Source organism: Pseudophryne corroboree, chromosome 1 (assembly GCF_028390025.1).
Source record: "Pseudophryne corroboree isolate aPseCor3 chromosome 1, aPseCor3.hap2, whole genome shotgun sequence".
Taxonomy (NCBI): domain Eukaryota; kingdom Metazoa; phylum Chordata; class Amphibia; order Anura; family Myobatrachidae; genus Pseudophryne; species Pseudophryne corroboree.
The window spans coordinates 853,027,040-853,053,001 of NC_086444.1; the positions used below are offsets into that span (position 1 = coordinate 853,027,040).

General features: G+C 46.2%; 1 protein-coding gene across 2 annotated transcripts in view; it reads left to right on the top strand.

The window, feature by feature from the left end:
• Nucleotides 1-25,962, top strand: part of ANTXR2 (ANTXR cell adhesion molecule 2) — a 341,722-nt gene that overhangs the window by 164,131 nt on the left and 151,629 nt on the right. For both annotated transcript variants that reach the window (XM_063919961.1, XM_063919962.1), the window contains exon 10: nucleotides 23,828-23,923. In XM_063919961.1, coding sequence (XP_063776031.1) covers nucleotides 23,828-23,923 — 96 coding nt within the window. The remainder of the gene's footprint in view (nucleotides 1-23,827; nucleotides 23,924-25,962) is intronic.

Genomic DNA, 25,962 nt, shown 5'->3' on the forward strand with positions numbered 1-25,962 from the left:
GAGTACAGGAGAGGTGGGAAACATTAAAAAGTGCAATTTTAAAGGCAACAGACCTTTGTATCAAAAGTGTTAGTAAAAACAGAAAGGAAAGGAAGCCTGTGTGGTTTGCGAAAGAAGTAGCAAGTATTGTGAAAGAAAAAAGATGGCTTTTAGAAAATAGAAGCAGACACATAATAATGAAGACAAAGAGATATGTCTTGTTAAACAGAAGGAGACTAAGAAGGTAATCAGACGTGCAAAGGCACAACCTGAGGAGAAAATGGCCCAGTCAGTGTGTAAAGGAGGCAAAACTTGTTTTAGGTATATAAGCGAAAGGAGAGAAACGAACAACGGAATAATAAGACAAAAGACAGAGTCTGGGAGTCTTGTTGAGGGAGACAATGTAATAGCAGATCATCTTAATAATTATTTTTGCTCAGGATTCACTACTGAAAGAGAGGGGAAGGGTCCACAGTAAAAATTTCAGGGGTATTCATAAAAATTAAACAAGTACATTTACAGAGGAGAAGGTCCTAACAGAACTCTCAAAGATGAAATTGGATAAACCAGTTGGACCAGATGGTATACAGCCAAGGATACGAAAAAAGCTTAAGGGGGTGCTGGTAGCACCATTAACATAATTATTCAACCAGTCACTAGCTACAGGAGTAATTCCAGAAGACTAGAAAAGAGATGTAGTCCCACTGCAGAAAAGTGGAAGCAATGAAGAGGCAAGCAACGACTGACCAGTAAGCCTTACATCAGTATTAGGGAAACACTCTTAAAAGACAGAGTTGTAGATGATCTAAAATCAAGCAATTTACAGGATCCCAAACAGCATGGATTCACTGGTGGGAGATCATGTCAAACATGTTAGGCGCCGGGGTCCGCTCGTCGGTGCGGCCCGGCGCCTAGCAACCAGGGACGCCGTGCGCGTTCAGCCGCCGGCTCCCTGGCAACGCTAGACGCTGGGCGCACGGAGCCGCTCAGACCCTAGCAACGGGGACGCCACGTTCGGGCCGCGTTCCCCGTTGCTGGGTCTTTTCTAATTGTATAATGGTGTGCTGGCCGTGCAGCATGCAAGCTGCACGGCATTACTTGTGATTACCCAGTCTGGCTCCTGATTGGGGAGCTCACAGTTATAAGCACCCTTTGGACTTCTCACAGACGCCGGTGATAGCTTCCTGTTTGCCTGTGTCGGTTACAGAGAGTTTCCAGTCCTGCTCAATCCGGTTGTTCCTGTCCTCAGTGATCCTGTACTCGGAAGTTGTCATCTGTTCCTGGAGTCTGACCGAGCACCTTTAACATCCTGTGGTGTTCGTGAGTCGCGGCGTAGCCGTGTGTTGCGGCTTGACCGCTTACTGTTTATTATTTTGTATCTTTGTGTTCTGGAGCTTTTGCGGAGGATTCCGCTCCCCCTGATCCACTCTGGTATCCAGCGGTGCTGGATAGGAGTTACGGATCAGTGGATCTTTGGTTGTCCTTTTCCCTGGCGGCTAGTCCGCACATACTTTTTGGTTTAGTTAGTTAGCTTGTAACCCCTGGCCTGGTTGCTTAGTCAGAGGGCCCCTTGTTATCACCCTGTCTCGGATTTCCCTTTGTCTCCCATTAAGACCTGAGGGGGCATCGGGGTTGGGCAGACATAATCCGCCCTTCGAACGCGGCTGCCATGGGCTCAAGCAACCATAGTCTCGCAGGAGATTTCTGATAACACGGGCGAGACAACGGAGTTAGGGCGCCAGGGGTTACTAGGCTCTCCTGCTCCCACAACCAGTATATCTTTCCAGTACTCAGACCTCTGCCATAAGATCTCCTCTGGTCTGGAGTACGGGAATCATAACATTATCACCGGCCAGACTAAAATTTAAAATTAAACAGGAGTTAATTTTTCCCTTGTTCAGTTGGGAGATTTGTCGGCCTCATGAATCCCACCGGTGTCGGGCCAAATCCTGGCCAGCTTCTAGTTAGCCAGATTCAAGAACTTACTCAGATGGTTCAGGATCTGTCCCTTCGGGTGAGGTCACAGGAAGATCTGTTACGGACTTCCCCGAGGGTCATTCCTGAACCAAAAATGCATCTGCCTGACCGTTTTTCTGGGGATAGAAAACAGTTTTTTAATTTTAAAGAGTCTTGTAAACTTTATTTTCGTTTGAGACCAGTCTCCTCAGGTACGGAGGCTCAGCGGGTTGGAATTATTATTTCTCTGCTTCAGGGGGATCCTCAGACCTGGGCTTTTGGTTTAAAGACAGACGATCCGGCTTTATTTTCTGTAGACGCCTTTCTAAAGTCTTTAGGGCTATTGTATGACGACCCTGATAGAGAGGCATCCGCCGAGAGTCAGTTGCGTGCTCTCAGACAGGGTAGGAATCCCGCAGAGATTTATTGTACGGAGTTTCGCCGTTGGTCGAACGACTGTGGATGGAATGACCCAGCCCTGCGCAGTCAGTTTCGCCTCGGCTTATCTGAGTCTATAAAAGACAGTCTCCTTCAGTATCCCGCTCCTGAGACTCTCGATAAACTCATTGAGCTCTCTATTAAGATTGATCGTCGGCTCAGAGAGCGGAGGGCTGAAAAAGGAGCATCTGTCGGGTCAACTCCTTGTGTTTTTTCCATCCCTGTGGACATAGAGGAGCCTATGCAGATAGGTCTCTCCAAACTGTCTCCTGAAGAAAGAACCAGAAGGCAAAATTCTGGTCTTTGTTTATACTGTGGAGGTAAGGGACATTTTGCCCGTAGTTGTCCGAACAAGTCGGGAAACGTCTCGACCAAGTGAATTGTGAGGGGGTTCACTTTGGTCTGCAGCTTATCTCCTCAAATAATTCACTGTTAGTCCCAGCTAAAGTTTCCTTTGGCAGCCTCTGTTCCTCGGTCTCTGTTTTTGTGGACAGTGGAGCTGCAGGGAACTTTATGGATTTAACATGGGCCAAGACCTTAGGTATTCCTCAGTTAGCCTTGGGTAGGTGTATCACCATGCATGGTTTAGATGGGAGTCCCTTGTCCAATGGGGTTATTTCTCTCTGTACACCTCCTGTTCTACTCTCGGTAGGAGCTCTGCATTCTGAAAAAATTGAGTTTTTCCTCACCCATTGCCCAGCAGTTCCAGTGGTTCTGGGTCACCCTTGGCTGGCCTTTCATAATCCCATCATTGATTGGCAGTCGGGGGAGATCTCACAATGGGGTACCATCTGTAATAAGGAATGTATTACGCTTCCCATCAGAATAGCTGCTGCCATTCCCGCACCCATTCCTGTGGAATACCAGGATTTTGTTGATGTTTTTTCCAAGGGCAATGCGGATATTCTGCCTCCCCATAGGCCTTATGATTGTGCTATTGAGCTAATTCCTGGTGCCACTTTGCCTAAGGGAAGGTTATATGCATTGTCCGGACCTGAAACTGTGGCCATGAATGAGTATGTTAAAGAAAGCCTAGGGAAAGGATTTATCAGGCCATCTAAATCCCCTTTAAGTGCAGGCTTCTTCTTCGTAGAGAAGAAGGATGGTTCACTCAGACCCTGCATTGACTTTAGAGCCTTGAATAAAATCTCAGTAAAAAATACTTACCCTCTGCCACTGATCTCTGTCCTCTTTGATCAGCTACGTTCGGCTGTGATTTTTTCTAAGATTGACCTGAGAGGAGCATATAACCTCATCAGAATCAAGTCAGGGGATGAGTGGAAAACGGCATTCAGTACTCAGTCAGGCCACTATGAGTATCTGGTTATGCCATTCGGCCTGTCTAACGCTCCGGCAGTTTTCCAGGATCTCATTAACGATGTGCTCCGTGAATTTCTTGGAAAATTCGTTGTAGTCTACTTAGACGATATTTTGATTTATTCTGACTCTGTAGAACAACATGTTACCCAGGTGCGTCAGGTTCTAAAAAAATTACGTGAAAATCACCTATATGCCAAGCTGGAGAAGTGTGAATTTCATGTCACGGAGGTATCCTTTTTAGGATACATTATTTCCCCTCGGGGATTTCGTATGGAACCAAAGAAGCTCCAAGCCATCCTTAGTTGGGCGCAACCCACCAACTTAAAAGCAATTCAGCGCTTTTTAGGGTTTGCGAACTACTATAGAAGATTTATTCACTCTTTCTCTGACCTAGTTGCTCCCATTGTGGCACTGACTAAGAAGGGAGCGGATCCTACCAATTGGTCACGTGAAGCCGAGCTATCTTTTCAGGCCTTGAAACAAGCCTTTGTCTCAGCCCCTGTCCTCAGACACCCCAACCCAGAATTGCCTTTCATTGTTGAGGTTGATGCCTCAGAGGTTGGAGTAGGGGCTATCCTATCTCAGAAGGATCCGGATTCCCTTGAATTACACCCTTGTGCCTTTATGTCCAGGAAATTCTCTTCTGCTGAATCCAACTACGATGTTGGTAACCGGGAATTGCTGGCTATTAAATGGGCTTTCGAGGAGTGGAGGCATTGGCTTGAGGGAGCGACTCATATCATTTCAGTTTTGACTGATCACAAAAATCTTCAATACCTTGAATCAGCTAAACGACTGAATGCCCGGCAGGCTCGTTGGGCTTTATTTGTACTCGTTTCAAATTCATTATCACCTTCAGGCCAGGTTCCAAGAATACCAAGGCAGATGCCCTGTCACGCAGTTTTCTTCCAGTTCAAGACAACAGTCCTGTTACTCCCATACTTCCGTCTTCAGTCATTCGGGCAGGCCTCACACAGGATTTATTTACCCAGTTAAAGCTGCTTCAACATCAGGCTCCTGGAAATACTCCTGCTGGTCGTCTTTTTGTCCCTGAGTTTTTGAGAGCAACTGTTTTGACGGAGTTTCATGATAGCAAAGTTGCCGGGCATCCGGGAATCGCTAAGACTTTGGAATTAGTCTCCCGCTCAGTATGGTGGCCTGGTCTTTCCAAAGACATTAAGGAGTTTGTTTTTTCGTGTCAGGTCTGTGCACAGCATAAAGTTCCCCGTTCTTTGCCTATCGGTCAGCTTATGCCCTTGAATGTTCCTCTTAGGCCATGGTCTCATATCTCCATGGATTTTGTGGTGGACCTCCCTCTGTCAGCCGGATGCCGAGTCATATGGGTGGTAGTGGACCGTTTTAGTAAAATGGCCCATTTCATTGCTCTTCCCCGATTGCCATCTGCCCAGGGATTGGCAGTCTTGTTCCTCCGCCATGTTTTCAGACTCCATGGGTTACCCACTGATATTGTTTCCGATCGGGGTCCACAATTCATTGCACAGTTTTGGAAATCTTTTTGTGTCTCATTGAAGATGAAATTATCTTTAACGTCAGGCTACCATCCCCAATCCAACGGGCAGACTGAGCGAGTTAATCAATCACTAAAACAATATTTGCGGTTGTACTCGGCCAAACTCCAAAATGACTGGTCTGAGTTTCTTCCATTGGCGGAGTTCGCTTACAATAATGCCTGTCATTCCTCCACCAATGTGTCTCCATTTTTTGCAGTTTTTGGTTTTCACCCCAGAGCTAATTCCTTTTTTCAACATTCCTCTGTCTCCTCACTGACCTTGACCTCTCATCTTAGGCTCATTTGGAGAAAAGTGCACCTGGCTCTCAGAAAAGCGGCATTTCAGGAAAAGAGATTTTCTGACAGGCTCCGGCGGCCGTGCACTTTTAAAGTAGGAGATAGGGTGTGGTTGTCGACTCGCAACATTAAACTTCGACAAACCTCAGCCAGATTGGGTCCTAAATTTATTGGACCATTTCACATTATCAAAAAAGTCAATCCAGTTGCCTTCCGGTTACGTTTACCAAAAACTTTACGGATCGGAAATACTTTCCATTGCTCATTGCTGAAACCATATGTTTCGTCCAGTAGATTTCCTCGTAAGATATCTCAGGGGAGATCACCAATAGTTGTACAGGGTCAGCAGGAGTTCTTGGTGGAGAAGGTTCTCGATTCCAAGTTGTCCCGGGGTCGGCTTTATTTTTTGGTGCATTGGAGAGGTTATGGTCCAGAAGAAAGGTCTTGGGTCCTGGATAAGGATCTCCATGCCCCGAGGCTCAAGAGGGCATTTTTTCGAGAATTTCCTCGGAAACCTGGCTTTAGGGGTTCCTTGACCCCTCCTCAAGGGGGGGGTACTGTTAGGCGCCGGGGTCCGCTCGTCGGTGCGGCCCGGCGCCTAGCAACCAGGGACGCCGTGCGCGTTCAGCCGCCGGCTCCCTGGCAACGCTAGACGCCGGGCGCACGGAGCCGCTCAGACCCTAGCAACGGGGACGCCACGTTCGGGCCGCGTTCCCCGTTGCTGGGTCTTTTCTAATTGTATAATGGTGTGCTGGCCGTGCAGCATGCAAGCTGCACGGCATTACTTGTGATTACCCAGTCTGGCTCCTGATTGGGGAGCTCACAGTTATAAGCACCCTTTGGACTTCTCACAGACGCCGGTGATAGCTTCCTGTTTGCCTGTGTCGGTTACAGAGAGTTTCCAGTCCTGCTCAATCCGGTTGTTCCTGTCCTCAGTGATCCTGTACTCGGAAGTTGTCATCTGTTCCTGGAGTCTGACCGAGCACCTTTAACATCCTGTGGTGTTCGTGAGTCGCGGCGTAGCCGTGTGTTGCGGCTTGACCGCTTACTGTTTATTATTTTGTATCTTTGTGTTCTGGAGCTTTTGCGGAGGATTCCGCTCCCCCTGATCCACTCTGGTATCCAGCGGTGCTGGATAGGAGTTACGGATCAGTGGATCTTTGGTTGTCCTTTTCCCTGGCGGCTAGTCCGCACATACTTTTTGGTTTAGTTAGTTAGCTTGTAACCCCTGGCCTGGTTGCTTAGTCAGAGGGCCCCTTGTTATCACCCTGTCTCGGATTTCCCTTTGTCTCCCATTAAGACCTGAGGGGGCATCGGGGTTGGGCAGACATAATCCGCCCTTCGAACGCGGCTGCCATGGGCTCAAGCAACCATAGTCTCGCAGGGGATTTCTGATAACACGGGCGAGACAACGGAGTTAGGGCGCCAGGGGTTACTAGGCTCTCCTGCTCCCACAACCAGTATATCTTTCCAGTACTCAGACCTCTGCCATAAGATCTCCTCTGGTCTGGAGTACGGGAATCATAACAAAACAAACCTTATTGACATTTTTGACTGTGTGACTAAAGTGATGGATAAAGGTGGAGCTGTGGATATAGCTTATCTAGACTTTAGTAAGGCTTTTGACACTGTCCCACATCGCAGACTGCTAAATAAACTTGAAAGGATTACTAGGATTATTGAATGGATAAGACCTTGGTTGCAGGATAGAAAACAGAGAGTTATAGTAAATGGAGTGCATTCACAGGAGGAAAATGTTATCAGTGGAGTACCCCAGGGATCTGTACTTGTACCAGTGCTTTTTAATATCTTTATTGGTGACACTGCAAATGGCATTAAAGGGAAAGTATGCCTTTTTTGCAGATGACACGAAGGTATGCAACAGGGTAGACACACGAGGAGAGGTAAAACAAATATTTCATGATCTAGGTAGACTAGAGGAATGGTCAAGAGCGTGGCAATTACAGTTTAATGGCAAAAAATTCAAAATCATGAAATTGTGGTCTCAAAAATCCAAAGGCTAAATATAGTAAAAATGGCACTATACTGGAAACTACTGAGGAGGAAAGGGATCTAGGAGTCACTATTTCAGGTGACGTAAAGGCAGGTAAGCAATGTAACAAAGCAATGAGGAAGGCTAGTCAGATATTTAGTTGCATGGGAAGAGCATTTAGCAGCAGCAAGAAAGAATTACCGTAATAATGCCACTGTCTATATCATTGGTACGGTCTCATCTAGAATACTGTTTTCAATTCTGGAGGCCATATCTTCAGAAGGATATTAATACATTAGAGACTGTGCAAAGAAGGGCAACTAAAATTGTGCATGTCCTACAGAGGTGTCCTCTTACATCCTTGCTGCAGTCACGCTAAACAGCCCTTGAAGTCATGCCATGCCGTAGCGGGACACGGTAGCGCAGAGCATCTTTTTTTGATTTTTTTCTGCAAAAATGCATCATGTTAATGAAATAGGATGCACAAGCAGATTCTGCTGATTAAAATAATATGCAGCATGCCTATATTCTGTGTGTAATTGCGTCTGCATCCGAAATGCAACGTTGCAGTGTTTTCGATGAAAACACTGTAGCATAGCATTTTGTATGCAAATACAGTTGCAGTCACACACAGAATATAGGCATGTTTCATATCAGTTTAATCATCAACTTCATGTCTAAGACATATTTTTGCAGAAAAATGCAAAAAAAGGCGCTCGGTGCTACCGAGTCAAACAGCACTCACCTATTATGTGTAACGCAACTTGTAGCGCACAGAAAAGCAAAGATGTAAGAGGACACATCTGTACATCACCAAACATACCCAGAAAGACTAAAAAAATGTCAATATGTATAGTTTAGAAATTAGAAGGGAAGCAATCTTGAAATTAAGAGAAGTATTAGAACATGAGGACATGCACTGAAACTGGTAGGTTCTAGTGATGAGCGGATTCGGTTTTACTCGGTTTTACTCGGTTCTCAAAACGGCATCTTATTGGCTCACGGATGTCACGTGTTTTGGATAGCCAATAAGATGCCGTTTTGAGAACCGAGTAAAACCGAGTAAAACCGAGTAAAACCGAACCTCGCTCATCACTAGTAGGTTCAGGGGAAATTTGAGGAAAAATTACTTCACAGAAAGGGTAGTAGAAATGTGGAATAGCCTCCCATTAGAGGTGGTAGAGACTAAGACAGTAGAGCAATTTAAACATGCATGAGATAGACATTGTAGATGTGTAACAACAAAATCAGGACGACAACAGCAGCATCAGTGTAATACAGGTCTTTACTCAGCATGAGTCAGACACCAAGTGGAAGTAACAGGAGACAAACAGGAAGTGAGTCGCATCGGCATGACATTATCTCCCTTGATGCACAGCATGCATTTACATCTCCCCTTTCAAACTGGAAGGATGCAGAACATAGATGAAACAAATGCATCAATGTGACACTGTGAGGCGTGAACAAAAGAAAAGACATTATACAATAAAGTCTTGGAACTTTGGGTTGGGTTTGGACACACGGCCCGACTGGTAATGGTACACTGGGAACCTATAGGCATGTCTGCTGTGACACCAGAGGGCTCTATTACTTCAGAAGTGGTCTCTGAGGAAGGACTGTCCATGCTGTGCGAATCATCACTGACATTGGTAGCAGCTGTGGTAGAAACTGAAGAGTCAGGTTGTGTAGAGCTTTCTTCAGGTACACTTAACAGATGACAGCGGTTGTGTTCATAGAGGGCATTATCAGACTGTACCACGTAGCTATTTGTATGACCTGCAGGATGCTGAACCACTGCCACTCTGTAAAATCCTTGCTCGGTTTGCATGCGGACAGGCTTGCCTGGAGACAGTGGTGACAAGGGGTATGCTGATCTGTCATAAGCTTTGGCAGCCATTCTGCACTTGCTGATGTTCTCCCATACCTGTGGCTCTACTCTGGGTTGCAGGAGCTGCTTTGCCATTGGGATGTCTGTGCAGGTGCGCCGTGCTAATAGGGACTGTGCTAGGGATGGAAGTCCATCTCGGGGCATGTTTCGAAAGTTTAACAGTGCCAAGTATATGTCCAACCCATCTCGTGCACACTTCTCCATTAGGTGCTTTGCAGAATGGACTGCATGCTCTGCCAATCCATTTGACTGTGGGTAGTGTGGACTACTAGTGATTTGTTGGAAGGCCCATGTATTCGCAAAGTCCTTCAACTCTCTACTCCTGAATTGTATGGCATTATCAGTGATCGGCTGCTGTGGGGTGCCATGTGTTGCAAATTGTCTATTCAGCTTTGCAATGACCATTTGACTTGTGGTGCTGGGCAAGTAGTTTATTTCGAACCATCCTGAATAGGAGTCAACTAGTACCAGGTACTGCTTCCCCCTCCATTCGACTAGATCAGCCACAAGAATGGACCACGGAAGATCAGGAATGTCATGGAGCAGCATGGGCTCCCGTGGCAGGTGTGGACGCAAGGCATTGCCGGGTGCACAAAACGAGATAGCACGGTCAATGTCACCGTACATGGAGGGCCAGAACGTGGTTTCACGGGCCCTACGCTTGGTAGCCTGCAGGCCGGGATGGCACTGGTGCATCTGCTGGGTGTAGAATGTCTGAAGGGCAGCCGGAATCATGAAGCGATGACCCCGCAGGATGACACCATCAGACACGGTGAGCTCATCTCTCATACAGTAGAAGGAGCGAAGGCAGTGCGGCAGTTCTTTGGAAGAGGATGGCCAGCCGTTGAGAATTACAGCAGAAAGACGCTGGCAAAGATCATCCGCAAGTGTAGCAGCACGCAGATCATCCAGCCGCTTGGTAGGGAGCACCTCCACAGCCATGACATTATAGTCATCCTCAGCAGCGTTCATATCAGTAGTCGAAAGGAAGGCTCGAGACAGAGCATCAGCAATGTACATTTCTTTGCTTCGCTTATATTTGACATCCAGGTTGTACCGCTGCAGCTTGAGCATCATGCCCTGAATACGGGAAGAAGCAGAGTGGATGGGCTTCTTCAGTATGGTGATGAGAGGCTGATGATCGGTTTCCACCGTGACAGGACGGCCATAGATGAAGTCATGGAAACGGTTGCAGGTGAACACCTGTGCCAACAGTTCTTTCTCAATTTGTGCATACCTGGTTTCAGTGTCAGTGAGAGCCCTGGAAGCAAAAGCCACCTGCCTGCAGTGTTGGAGGCACACGGCCCCTAGACCATTCTATGAAGCATCGACAGAGCAGACTGCCGGAACACGCACATTGCAGGACCGGTGGATTTGTCAGCATGGTCTTCAATTGATCAACAGCAGCCGTGTGTGCATCCAGCCAGCACCATTCTGAGTCCTGGTGGAGTAGCTGCTGCAAAGGTGCCGTGGTTTCACTGTATTGCGGAACAAACTTAGATAGGTAGTTGTTCATCCCCAGGAAGCGCTGCAGAGCTTGTTGGTCAGCCGGAAGCAGCATTTGCTGGATTGCAGTGATTTTATTCGGATCCGATTTGACGCCTTGACTAGTTAGCACGTGGCCCACGTACGCCACTTCTGTAACTCTAAGCTTGCATTTGTCTGGATTGAGCTTGTGGTTCAAAGCACGGGCCCGTTCAAGTACCTGGTGCAGTCGCTGGTCGTGTTCTTCGTTGGTGCAGCCCCACACCAGGATGTCATCGACGATGATTTCACAGGGATAGCTTGCAAACAGTTGCTCCATGTAATGCTGGAAGACCTCACTGTCCATAGTGAGTCCATAGGGCATGCGAAGGAAGACATACCACCCTATCGGGGTCATGAAAGTGGTGAGCAGGGACGAAGCTCTGTCCAAAGGGATTTGCCATGGCACCTGGCATGTCAGCAATCACTTGCTCGATGGTGCAGAGAGGGTGATATGGACGCAGCAGTGCTTTGTTCAAGTGTACTGGATCAATACAAAGACATACAGTCCCATCCTTTTTTGATGTGGCCACCATGGCGGACACCCACTGTGTTGCTTCCTCTATGGGGGCAATGAACCCAATTGAGTCATTCTGTGGATCTCTTTAATGATTTTGTCTTTCATTATGATAGGAACCCTCCGGGGGGCACAGACAGTAGGTACAATGGAGTCATCCAGCCTCATATGTTACACAACAGGAAGCTTGCTAAGTGTACTGCAATCAAATAAATACTGAAAGTCTTTTATCTCTGGGATGGTCATCTGTATTGCGTGTACCTCAGGCCCCAATATGAGAAGGCCTAGCTTCATACTGTCAGGGAGGCCTAGCAGTGGGTTAACCTTGTGATCCACAATGTGGAATAGCAAATCAGCACGGGTAAACTGTAGCTTTGTGGTACCCACTGGCCACCATAAGCTATCAAGCTGATCTTGTCTCGTGGGTTTATCTGTGCAGTTGGATCTATTTCACGTAGTTGTTTGTAGGATATGATATTGCACTTCGCTCCTAAGTCTATTTTGACTATGGCCACCTTGTTCGTATGCTTTGTTCTCAGTTTGATAAATATTTCGCCCTTTTCATCCAAGTGGCCTACACTATCACAAACTGTCATGCGAACCGATTTACACCCTGGCTCCATTTCAACCTGGTTAATCCACTGGGGTGAGCGGCTATAGCGCGACTCAGACTGTCGCTTTATGGAAGTTTGATCTTTGGAGCAGCAGCACCTCGCAAAATTATTCCATTTGCCACATGCATTACATCGTTTATCATATGCGGGACAGCTTTGTTTGTCAGGAGGGTGCTGTGCCATGCAGTTCCCACACGTGGAGGATCGGCATGGAATGGCCGCCATGACACACACCTCAGTGTCCTTTCTTAGTTCCTTTGTGCCCTTTTGACTGCTCATTTAACATACAGATATTTATGGCAGTTTCGAATGTGAGGCCCTTCTCCTGCAGCAGCTGTGCGTGTACCTTGTTGCTGCGTATACCGCATACAATTCTCTCACTGTCTGTGAGGATACCAAAATTGCACTTCTTTGCCAGCACCTTTAGCGTGGAGAAGTAGGACTGTATAGTGTCATCACCCTTTTGGTTTGTGATGTTGAAAACATGCCTGTCCATAATTACATTCTTTACTGGCATGCAGATCTCTTCAAACTTTGCAGTTAGGATGTCAGGATCCTCTCTGTCTTCTCCATCAGCGTATACAAAAGCATCTGATTTGTCCACAGCATCGGTGCCTGCGAGGTTCAGCAGCGTGTATGCCTGGACTTTTTTTGATTTGTCTGAAAGGCCTGCTATGGAGTATACGTGCCATTCCCTTTTAAACCTCAGGAAGTTATCAGCCACGTTTTCATCAAATATCAGCAGATCTATTCTCCTGAGACCTTGTGCCATGGCATCCTAGTTCTGACACCATGTAGATGTGTAACAACAAAATCAGGACGACACTTGCAGCATCAGTGTAATATAGGTCTTTATTCAGCATGAGTCAGACACCAAGTGGAAGTAGTAGGAGACAAACAGGAAGTGAGTCACCTCGGCATGACATCATCTCCCATGATGCACAGCATGCATTTACAGACATAGTGATATCCTTACAAGTAAATAAGGATCAATTAAGGTTTGAGGTAAAATATGGTAAAAAAGGGGCAGACTGTATGGGCCAAGTGGTTCTTATCTGCTGTCAAATTGTATGTTTCAAACAGTCAGAATCACAGAGTGAGCGGCTGCTGGAAGATCATTTCTAGCAGCAGCTAATCACAGAGGGACTGTCCGGCACCCCCTGCATCCCTGCACTCTCCCTCAGTGTCCGCCGTGCTGCTGATCACTGCTGATCAGTCAGCACAGCAGGACCCCTCACTTAGCGACTGTACAAAGGAGTAGATGCCTGGGAAATGTAAAATTTGTGATGTTCCCGGTGGTCCAACGGTGATTGTTGCAATGTTCCAATGTTGTTAAAATAATTGTTTTTTTTCAACAATGTGTGTGTGTGGGGGGGGGGGAGGGGGAGGGGGGAAGGGATTTCTAAACAGTGCAAAGAGTGCTCTGTATAATTTTAATATAATCCAAATTATAAATGTTACTTCAATGCTGATTGGTCGCCATGGGCAACTTCTCCACTGGTTCACTTCTCGTCTCCACTCTTTTCACTGCTTGATACATCTCCCCCACAGTCAGTTACATAGCAGTTAGGAGCTGGCACTTTATCTCCGCACACTTTATCTCTCCAAAGCTTAGTACATAGACCCCTAGGTTTGTGATATAGAGATGGATGAATTTGTTTTACCACCATTACACAATATTTGACTTGATACAAGTGACTATTTCACATGTATTTCTCACCTGTTGCCTATTAAACTTTTACTGTTTTTATGTAATTTCTGGCTTTTTTTTATAGAAGGCACTTCTGGTATTTTATCTGCACCATACTGTTTTATCCTGCGTGATTCTAAATGATTAGTGCATTTTTGTTGTTGAATGGTCACTGACTGGTGTACTTAAGTACAAGTTTGTATATATATTATAAAGCCTGTTTATAAGGTATGCATTATAATCAATATAAATATTGATGAGATTTCATTTTTATACATTGTTTTCAGAATATTATTTATTTATTTTTGTATTTATATGTACCTTAATTGCATTCCATTTCTAACTTGCATCAGATCTTTTCCCTATTTTTGGTAATCTTCATTTGTTGAGGCTGGCAGAAGCCTTTCTGATGAGCAGCTGTCCTGTCTGCTATGTGTAGGAGTGAACAGTTTTTGATTTCTGTCTAATGTATTACCATAGATTATATTTTTACACCTGAATTGTAATGAAGAACAGAATAGTAGTATATCAGAAAAATAAACCCGATAGACCTTATTGAGGACAGTTTTGTTTAAATATATTTATATAGAAAGATGTAAATGGTGGCACTCAGGTAAATAAACACACTTGACAGCCGATGTGAACAGCCAACGTTTCAATGCGGGAGCATTTTCTTCACGGCATACAAAAAAATACAAATAGACACTCACCATATATGTGCTCAACCATCACCCAGATTCGCGCCACCAGCGTCTCTTCCGAGAGTCCAGGCGTGCGATGATGACATCGCCCCGTGCGCCCATCACCATGGATACAACTAATCAGTCTATGAATTCAATGGAACACATAAAGCACAGCCACAAGATGTTCACAGAATCCAGCTGTGCATAATAAACTGACATATTGCAACATAGTACACAACTCAAATACAGCTTAAACATAGAAGACAGCCACAAAAAAAGAGACTAATAGATGCAGATATCATATACCTCAGACATAACTATTAAGTCCGCTATTTTCAGTTAAACCGGAGGGGCTCAAGGAATCCAAAAGGAAGATCCACTTGGCTTCCCGTTGTAATAATAGCCTACCACGATCACCACCTAACAAGAGGAGGGATATGATCAATGATTTTAAGCCTAATTGATGTCGGTGAGTGACCCATAGTGACCCATACTGTTTAGTTGTATCCATGGAGATGAGCGCACGGGGTGACATCATCATCACATATATGGTGAGTGTCTATTTGTATTTTTTTGTATTCCCTGACGAAAATGCTCCCGTGAGTGCCGTGCTGACATGTATCCTATATATATATATATATATATATATATATACAGTCCACAGAAAGTAATGAGGCGGCACTCAGAGTCTTGTAAATCAGCCAAATGTGTATTGATGCATGTATGGGGTCTGCACCCCGGGAGGAAGGCACCTGAGCAGATCAGTCCCATAATAGGGACAGTGCCGAGTGCCGGAGCAGAATTTGGATATATATATATATATATATATATATATCTATAGTAGATCCAAACTCGCTGCTCCATAATAATCACAAGGGGGTGGTCTTCAGTATGCCGAATGTCGGGATCCCGGCGCACAGTATACCGGCGCCGGAATTCTGACACCCGGCATACCAACAGCTATTCTCCCTCGTGGGGGTCCACAACCCCCTGGAGGGAGAATAAAATAGTGTGGCGCGCGTAGCGCGCCACCGTGCCCGCAGCGAGCCCGCAAGGGGCTCCTTTGCGCTTGCCACGCTGTCGGTATGCCGGCGGTCGGGCTCCCGGCGCCGGTATGCTGGTTGTCGGGAGCCCGAGCGCCGGCATACCGTACTACACCCTCACAAGGCGGTGCTGCATATTGGGCTATTCAAGTCCACAAAGTCCACAATACATTAAATTCACTGGTACAGGCACTCACTATTTTGCTTCAAACAATATTTATTTTACCTCACGTGTGTCCAATAATACATAGTGGCAATCGGAATAGCAGCACATTTCGCTCCCTTGTGGACCTTTGTCAAGAACAGCAACAGCACATAATCTGGTTACCCAGCAGCCCACGTGGGCTGCCGGGTGACCAGATAATGTGCTGTTTGCTGTTCTTGAGGGACCGAAATGTCAACAAGCTGCTGACATGCTGATATCCTGAATGCCACTATGTGTTATTGGATACAACTGTGAGGTAAAAAAAAATATTGTTTAAAGCAAAATGGTGAGTGCCTGTACCAGTGGATTTGACATATATATATATTCTGGCACTCACATCCATTAGTAATGACATATGTACATGGGTAGTCTCCTACTTCGTAGGAAAAAGGCTATCTGGGAGAGAGCTGCCAGGTCGGCTTAGTGGAGGGGCGGGGCAGGACAATGACGAGAAGAGGGGGCGGGGTGGAGTCAAAACAGGGCATGGTGGAGGCCGGACGAAGGCAGTACGAGGGCGTGGTTACATCGGCATAACATTTAAGTCACGCCCCCGCTCTGTAATGCCGCTATAACCGGCATTTTACAGCAGGGGGGGCGTGACTACGATGACGCGATTCAACAAGAATTGCGTTATCAACTGTCCAGACCGCCCACTTTACTCTCAAAGTGGGCGGCCTGGCAGGGGGGAACAGAAAAAGAGATACTGTTAGCTTGCATCAAAATTTAGAAACATATATAATAAAATAAATATAAGTTAATGTAATATTTGTTTTATGTGTGTAAATATGTAGAAGTGTTTTCCTGCATGATCACATTTTTTGGAGTATTTGTGTTTCATTTTAAGAAGCGTATGGTGAAAATACATGGGAATGTAAAGCAGTTTGTGCGGTTAATGAGTCTTCAAAGCTGTCAGTATGGTTTGCAATTCCATGAGCTGCTAGAAGATATCTGCAGCAGTTTGCTATGGGAAATAGGGCATCTTCTAAATCCGAAACATCTTAAAAAACTGACGATTTTTCCCTTCAAGGGGTATATGCAGTTGCGGTCGAATTCCGGCTGGAATTCGACCGTTTTTGAATTCAACACAGTTCGACAGTCGAAATCCTGACGCCGGGACCCGAATTCGACATATTCAATAAATAACGGATTCGACAGTCCCGCTGTCGAAAAACGGACCAATTGACGAATAGTGGGCGGCCTGGATTCGACTTCTATGGACGGCACAAAAGTGTTCAAAAAATCCTGAAAAAAATTGTGTGGGGTCCCCCCTCCTAAGCATAACCAGCCTCGGGCTCTTTGAGCCGGTCCTGGTTGTAAAATATGGGGGGGGAAATGACAGGGGTTCCCCCGTATTTCTCTGACGTCCTAAGTGGATGCTGGGACTCCGTAAGGACCATGGGGATTAGCGGCTCCGCAGGAGACTGGGCACAACTAAAGAAAGCTTTAGGACTACCTGGTGTGCACTGGCTCCTCCCACTAAGACCCTCCTCCAGTTAGATTCTTGTGCCCGGCTGAGCTGGATGCACACTAGAAAGAAAGTATATTTTAGGGTTTTTTATTTTACAGTGAGATCTGCTGGCAACAGACTCACTGCAGCGAGGGACTAAGGGGAGAAGAAGCGAACCTACCTAACTGGTGGTAGCTTGGGCTTCTTAGGCTACTGGCCACCATTAGCTCCAGAGGGATCGACCGCATGGAACCGGCCATTGATGTTCGGTCCCGGAGCCGCGCCGCCGTCCCCCTTACAGAGCCAGAAGCAAGAAGTGTTCCGGAAAATCGGCGGCAGAAGACTTCAGTCTTCACCAAGGTAGCGCACAGCACTGCAGCTGTGCGCCATTGCTCCTCATGCACACCTCACACTCCGGTCATTGATGGGTGCAGGGCGCTGGGGGGGGGGGGCGCCCTGAGCAGCAATATAAACACCTTGCCTGGCAAAATCATCACAATATAAGCCCCAGAGGCTATATATGTGATAAATACCCCTACCAGAATCTATAAAAAAGCGGGAGAAAAGTCAGCGAAAAAGGGGCGGAGCTATCTCCCTCAGCACACTGGCGCCATTTTCTCTTCACAGTGCAGCTGGAAGACAGCTCCCCAGGCTCTCCCCTGTAGTTTTCAGGCTCAAAGGGTTAAAAAGAGAGGGGGGGCACTAAATTTAGGCGCAATATTGTTTATACAAGCAGCTATTGGGGGAAAAATCACTCAGTTATAGTGTTAATCCCTGCATTATATAGCGCTCTGGTGTGTGCTGGCATACTCTCTCTCTGTCTCCCCAAAGGACTTTGTGGGGTCCTGTCCTCAGTCAGAGCATTCCCTGTGTGTGTGCTGTGTGTCGGTACGGCTGTGTCGACATGTGGGATGAGGAAGGTTACGTGGAGGTGGAGCAGAGGCCGATAAATGGGATGTCGCCCCCTGTGGGGCCGACACCAGAGTGGATGGATAGGTGGAAGGTATTAACCGACAATGTCAACTCCTTACATAGAAGGCTGGATGACGTAAAACAGCTGTGGGACAGCCGGCTTCTCAGCCCGCACCTGCCCAGGCGTCTCAAAGGCCATTAGGGGCTCAAAAAAGCGCCCGTTACCTCAGATGGCAGACACAGATGTCGACACGGAGTCTGACTCCAGTGTCGACGAGGTTGAGACATATACACAATCCACTAGGAACATCCGTTACATGATCTCGGCAATGAAAAATGTGTTACGCATTTCTGACATGAACCCAAGTACCACATAAAAGGGGTTTTATTTTTGGGGAGAAAAAGCAGCCAGTGTTTTGTTCCCCCATCAGATGAATGAATGAAGTGTGTAAAGTAGCGTGGGTTCCCCCGATAAGAAACTGGTCATTTCTAAAAAGTTACTGATGGCGTACCCTTTCCCGCCAGAGGATAGGTCACGTTGGGAGATATCCCTTAGGGTGGAAAAGGCGCTCACACGTTTGTCAAAAAAGGTGGCACTGCCGTCTTAGGATACGGCCACCTTGAAGGAGCCTGCTGATAAAAAGCAGGAGGCTATCCTGAAGTCTGTATATACACACTCAGGTTATATACTGAGACCTGCAATTGCCTCAGCATAAATAGTGCTGCTGCAGCGTGGTCTGATACCCAGTCAGATAATATTAATACTCTAAGACAGGGATAATAGTTTGCTAACATAGAGCATATTAAAGACGTCGTCTTATATATAAAGGATGCACAGAGGGATATTTGCCGGCTGGCATCCAGAATTAATGCAATGTCCATTCTGCCAGGAGGGTATTAGAAACCCGGCAGTGGACAGGTGATGCTGCCTATAAAAGGCACATGGAGATTCTGCCTTATAAGGGTGAGGAATTGTTTGGGGATGGTCTCTGGGACCTCGTATCCACAGCAACAGCTGGGAAGAAAAATTTTTACCTCAGGTTTCCTCACAGCCTAAGAAAGCACTGTATTTTCAGGTACAGTCCTTTCGGCTTCAGAAAAGCAAGCGGGTCAAAGGCGCTTCCTTTCTGCACAGAGACAAGGGAAGAAGGAAAAAGCTGCACCAGCAGCCAGTTCCCAGGATCAAAAATCTTCCCCTGCTTCCTCTGAGTCCACCGCATGACATTGGGGCTCCACAGGTGGAGACAGGTGCGGTAGGGGCACGTCTCGGGAACTTCAGGGACCAGTGGGCTTGCCCACAGGTGGATCTCTAGGTTCTGCAAATAGTATCACTGGGATACAGGCTGGAGTTCGAGGCGACTCCCCCTCGCCGTTACCTCACATCAGCCTTGCCTGCTGCCCTCGGAGAAAGGTAGTACTGGCGGCAATTCACAAGCTGTACTTCCAGCAGGTGAAATCAAGGTACCCCTCCTTCAACAAGGCCGGGGTTACTATTCCAAAATGTTGTGGTACCGAAACCAGACGGTTCGGTGAGACCCATTCTAAATTTGAAAGCCTTGAACACTTATATACGAAGGTTCAAGTTCAAAATGGAATCGCTCAGGGCGATTATTGCAAGCCTGGAGAATTTCATGGTATCACTGGACATCAAGGATGCTTACCTGCATGTCCCTATTTACCCTCTTCACCAGGAGTACCTCAAAATTGTGGTACAGGATTGTCATTACCAATTCCAGACGTTGCCGTTGGTCTGTCCCCGGCACCGAGGGTATTTACCAAGGTAATGGCCGAAATAATTATCCCGTACTTGGACGATCTCCTTATAAAGGCGAGGTCCAGGGAGCAGTTGTTCGGCGGAGTAGCACTATCTCAGGAAGTGCTACAACAGCACGGCTGGATTCTGAATATTCCAAAGTCGCAGCTGGTTCCTACGACGCGTCTACTGTTCCTGGGTATGGTTCTGGACACAGAACAGGATAAAAAGGGTTTCTCCCGGAGGAGAAGTCCAAGGAGTTGTCGTCTCTAGACAGAGACCTCCTAATACGTATACAGGTGTCGGTGCATCAATGCACGCGAGCCCTGGGAAGGATGGTAGCTTCTTATGAAGAAATTCCATTCGCCAAGGATTTTCCAGTGGGATCTGTTGGACAAGTGGTCCGGGTCGCATCTTCAGATGCATCGGCGGATAACCCTGTCTCCAAGGGCCAGGGTGTCGCTGTTGTGGTGGCTGCAGAGTGCTCATCTTCTAGGGGGCCGCAGATTCGGCATACAGGACTGGGTCCTGGTGACCACGGATACCAGCCTTCGATGCTGGGGGCAGTCACACAGGGAAGAATTCCACGAGGAAAGTGGGCTCTTCTTGGGCGGCTGCCCGAGGGGTCTCGGCTTTACAACTTTGCCGAGCTGTTACTTGGTCGGGTTCAAACATTTTTGCAACAGTCTACAAGTTTGATACCCTGGCTGAGGAGGACCTAGAGTTTGCTCATTCGGTGCTGCAGAGTCATCCGCACTCTCCCGCCCGTTTGGGAGCTTTGGTATAATCCCCATGGTCCTTACGGAGTCCCAGCATCCACTTAGGACGTCAGAGAAAATAAGATTTTACTCACCGGTAAATCTATTTCTCGTAGTCCGTAGTGGATGCTGGGCGCCCATCCCAAGTGCGGATTGTCTGCAGTACTTGTTTATAGTTATTGCCTAACTAAAGGGTTATTGTTGAGCCATCTGTTGAGAGGCTCAGTTATATTTCATACTGTTAACTGGGTATAGTATCACGAGTTATACGGTGTGATTGGTGTGGCTGGTATGAGTCTTACCCGGGATTCAAAATCCTTCCTTATTGTGCACAGTATCCTTACTGAGGTCTGGAGGAGGGTCTTAGTGGGAGGAGCCAGTGCACACCAGGTAGTCCTAAAGCTTTCTTTAGTTGTGCCCAGTCTCCTGCGGAGCCGCTAATCCCCATGGTCCTTACGGAGTCCCAGCATCCACTACGGACTACGAGAAATAGATTTACCGGTGAGTAAAATCTTATTTTTAACAACCAGCACCGGGCTCTGCGTCCGGTCCTGGTGCCAAAAATACGGAGGACAAAAGACGTAGGGGTCCCCCGTACTTTTCACACCAGCACCGGGCTACACTAGCCAGAGAGATAATGCCACAGCCGGGGGACACTTTTATATTGGTCCCTGCGGCCGTGGCATTAAATCCCCAACTAGTCATCCCTGGCCGGGGTACCGTGGAGGAGTGGGGACCCCTTAAATCAAGGGGTCCCCCCCTCCAGCCACCCAAGGGCCAGAGGTGAAGCCCGAGGCTGTCCCCCCCTTCCAAGGGTGGCGGATGGGGGGCTGATAGCCAGAGTGTAAAATGAAAGAATATTGTTTTTTGTAGAAGAACTACAAGTCCCAGCAAGTCTCCCCCGCAAGCTGGTACTTGGAGAACCACAAGTACCAGCATGTGGGGGGGGAAACGGGCCGCTGGTACCTGTAGTTCTACTACAATAAAAACCCAAATAAAAACAATACACACACACCGTGACAGTATAACTTTATTACATACATGCACACCAACATACATAAATACTTACCTATGTTGACACGAAGAGTCGGTCCCCTTCTCCACGTAGAATCCACGGGGTACTTGTAAATAAAATTATACTCACAACAATCCAGTGTTGATTGGTCCTCTTCTTGTTTGTAATCCACGTACTTGGCAAAATAAAAAAAACGGAAAACACGGACCACACACTGAAAGGGGTCCCATGTTTACACATGGGACCCCTTTCCCCGACTGGCAGGACCCCCCGTGACTGCTGTCAAAGAGGGTCCCTTCAGCCAATCAGGGAGCGCCACGTCATGGCACTCTCCTGATTGGCTGTGTGTGCCTGAGCTGTCAATCAGGCGGCGCACTCGAGATACAATGTAGCGCATAGGCGCTCCATTATTTCCAATGGTGGGAACTTTGCGGTCAGCGGTAGACCACAAGAGTGACCCCACATAACCTCGCGGTTACTACCCGTTTCCCCCCCGCATGCTGGTACTTGTGGTTCTCCAAGTACCAGCTTGCAGGGGAGGCTTGCTGGGACTTGTAGTTCTTCTACAAAAAAAACAATATTCTTTCATTTTACACTCTGGCTATCAGACCCTCATCCGCCGCCCTTGGATGGGGTGGACAGCCTCGGGCTTCACCCCTGGCCCTTAGGTGGCTTGAGGGGGGACCCCTTGATTTAAGGGGTCCCCACTCCTCCACGGTACCCCGGCCAGGGGTGACTAGTTGGGGATTTAATGCCACGGCCGCAGGGACCAATATAAAAGTATCCCCCGGCTGTGGCATTATCTCTCTGGCTAGTGGAGCCCGGTGCTGGTGTGAAAAATACGGGGGACCCCTACATCTTTTGTCCCCCGTATTTTTGGCACCAGGACCGGATGCAGAGCCCAGTGCTGGTTGTTAAAATACGGGGGAACCCCTGTCATTTATTTTCCCGTATTTTTACAATCAGGACCGGCTCAAAGAGCCCGAGGCTGGTTATGCTTAGGAGGGGGGACCCCACACAATTTTTTTCAGGAATTTTAACACTTTCACACCCCTTCCAACTGAAAAACATGCACTGATCTCTCCATATTATTGTAGTTAGTAAAAAAAATAAAAAAATATTCTTTTAAAAAATTGATTAAATAATACTTGTGGCTCCTAAGGACAAACCAAGTAGATAATCCCTTCTAATATAAATAGATATGCTATTAGCAATAAAAAAAAGCACCAAAAAATTCATGTTTTTAAAAATTTTTATTAGATCACGACAGGAAAATGAGGCGGAATGAAATTGACGAAATGACTGTCGAAAAAGTACTGTTGTCGAATCGACATTCTTCAATTGAATATACTTTTGTCGAAAAGCCGCATTTTAACATTGCAGACATGTCGAATTGAAAAAAAAATGTCAAATTGCCAAAAGTCGAAAATGAAACGGCAGGTTTTTTGTCGAAAAGTACTGTATTGTATTGTCGAATCAAATTCGACAGGTTTTTTGTGTCGAAAATGACCTGTCTTTCGACATTTTCGGCAATTCGACCGCAATTGCATATATCCCCAAAACTGTTAATAACATTGTTTTTTTAAATTTATTTTATTTAATAAAGTTTAAAAAGTATTTTTCTAAACATTTAAACATATTATGCACATCTGCAGAATGGATCTCCTCATCAAAAACGGGGGGACAGGGTGGGACGGCACAGTCGCATGAGATCTGACCATGCTAGTTAAGTGGTTAAGACAATTTGAGGACATTTTCACTGCTTTAATATGTGTGGAAAGTATAGTTCTAGGATAGCCTGTTGTAGAGTTCAGCCTATTTAATAAAGGGTGTGGGTTGTTGGGTCGACACAACTTAGGTCGACAGTCATTAGGTCGACCACTGAAGGTAGACATGGGCATTAGGTCGACATGTACTAGGTCGACAGGTGAAAAGGCCGACATGAGTTTTTTTACGTTTTTTTGGTGTCGTTTTATTTGTGAAGTGACGAGGAACCACAGTTAGTGCACCGTGTCCCCTTGCATGGCTCGGAGCTTCGGACAAGGTTACCGTTCCCAATTGTAGTCCACGTGGATCGTAAAGTATGAAAAAGTCCAAAAATGTAAAAAAAAAAGGGTGGACACGGTGCACTAATTGGGGTTCCCCTTCACTTTATGACTGTCGACCTAAGTTGTGTCGACCTAACGACCGTATCCCTTAATAAAAGTTCTTTATCTACATTTTATATATGCAACTAAAGAAACTTTGATAATAAAAATCAAGGAACCTTATATTTTATTTTCTAGATGAGTTTCAAGTTGTCCTGAGAGGGAATGGATTTTTATTTGGACGAAACATAGACACTGTCGTGTGTTCTTACCATGTGAATGAGACAACAATCCGTAAGTATACAGAAATGTTAGTGTAAAGGTCAGCACTTAGTTTAAACAAGTATGCTTTATTGGTCACTACGACAACCGTTATTAGTTCACAGGTAGTAGTCATTTCCCTATTGCCACCCTTCACAAGAAACAGTATTTCTAGCTGCACTTCAGAAAGACCCTCATTTTGGAAGAAATTAACACTGAACCTTTTATTCTCCCCGTTAAATCAGACGTTTACATAGTTTAGACTAGAGGTACCTGTATTAGGGTGCATTCTCCCCAAAACTGTTTTACAAATCTTTTATTAAAACAAAAAACGTCTGGTCAAATGGGAAGTTCCTATATAAGATTAAACTACTGCATTAATAGCAAAATTCATATCTGCTTGTGTCCGTTAAAAATTATATTTGTTTTCCTTGTTTTTAAGAATATGACAGACGAGATCCCAAGTACATACAGTATGATCCCAAGTACTTACAGTATAGGTAGAATTAGGATTTTCAAACTTGTGCCAAAGCAGATACAGATGTGTCCTCATACATCTAGCCTCAAAACACAATGCACCGCGAGATGCCTGGTGTCAGTGAGCCAGCAGTTCCTGTGTACCTCTGCTATTGTCGGGCATCTTTTTTTGCCAAAAATGTGTAACATAGTATTTAGTATGCAGACGCATTCGCAGTCGCCAGGAGCTGGCTGGGCAAATGCTTGCAAGTGGCCCTGGCTTTTCTACCTGTGCTCAGCAACAGAAAAGCGGGCATGTACTAAGCATACGCATGTACATGAGATACAGAGTTTAATTTCAAACATGTATGCACTTCCAGCAGGAGATGCCAGCCGTGAATCGGCCAGCAACTCTCAGGCAGCTCTGCTAACATTGTGCATCTTTTTTGCAGAACATTAATCTTATTCGCATCGCTATGTGACTTGGACGTACAAGCAGCTTATGCTGATTAAAATGATATGCGGCATGCCTACATTCACCGTGTATGGCAGTGGCTGTACCTGTATACAGAATTAATATTAGAGTGATTTCCAGGGAGCATTTTGTATGCAGATACAGACGTAGTCGCACACAGAATATAGGCATGCCACATATCATTTTAATCAGCATACAGTATGTCCTGTTCACATATCAATGCAAATGAATTGCATTTAAATGAAAAAAGTTGCACATAAAGACGCTTGTCGCCACTGGTCACGCCACGGCATGGCGTGACTAGAAGGGCTGGTAAACATGACTGCAGCAAGGATGTAAGAGGTCACATCTGTATGGCTGAAGGTGAATAACCATACCTCCAAACCATCCTGATTTTAGCGGGACAGCCCTGTTTATAGGGGACTGTTGCTTTGTTCCACCCTCGGGTCACAGTGTCCCATGGGGAGTCGAGAGATTGGATACAGCTGTCACAGCTGCTGCTCTGCTTAGTTGTGTAGAGCAGCTGTGTCAGTAAAAGTGAATGGATGCTGTGCACGTGCACAAGGCATCCATTCAGTGCAGGGAAGAGGTTGGGGCAGCCCAGCAGCTGGCAGAATGCTGGGCTTTCCCCAGCGTGACGTCAAAACAGAGGTCACACCTACAAAATGGCATCATTCACACAGGGGTCTTGACTAAAGAATATGATCAACAATGTTGGGAGGTATGGCACCACTGCGCTGTAATGGGCTGTAATCTTATGTAGATAAAGCTTAGTGAGGTGTGTTGATGGAACTGCACACCACAGAGTAAGTCATAACAGTAAATACGCCTGTTTCCAGGTGCATCTTCTACAGCAAGTGTAGGCTGTTGATGATTAGCAAAAAACGAAATATATGGATAGAGGACTGGCGCCCACAAGATGCATAAAACTCTGCATATTGTATGGATGAATGGACTCTGCATAGATGAATATATAGAGTTTTTTTCTGCACAATCCCAGTTTTACTTTTTATTTTACTTTTTAGTTTTACTTTTTTATCTAAATACTTTTAATTCCCAATGTTACTGTGCTGGGTGAGAGAGAGCCCTGTTATGTGGAGAGACCTGTTGGTATAAAAGTGGCACATGAGGTGGTCTGTGT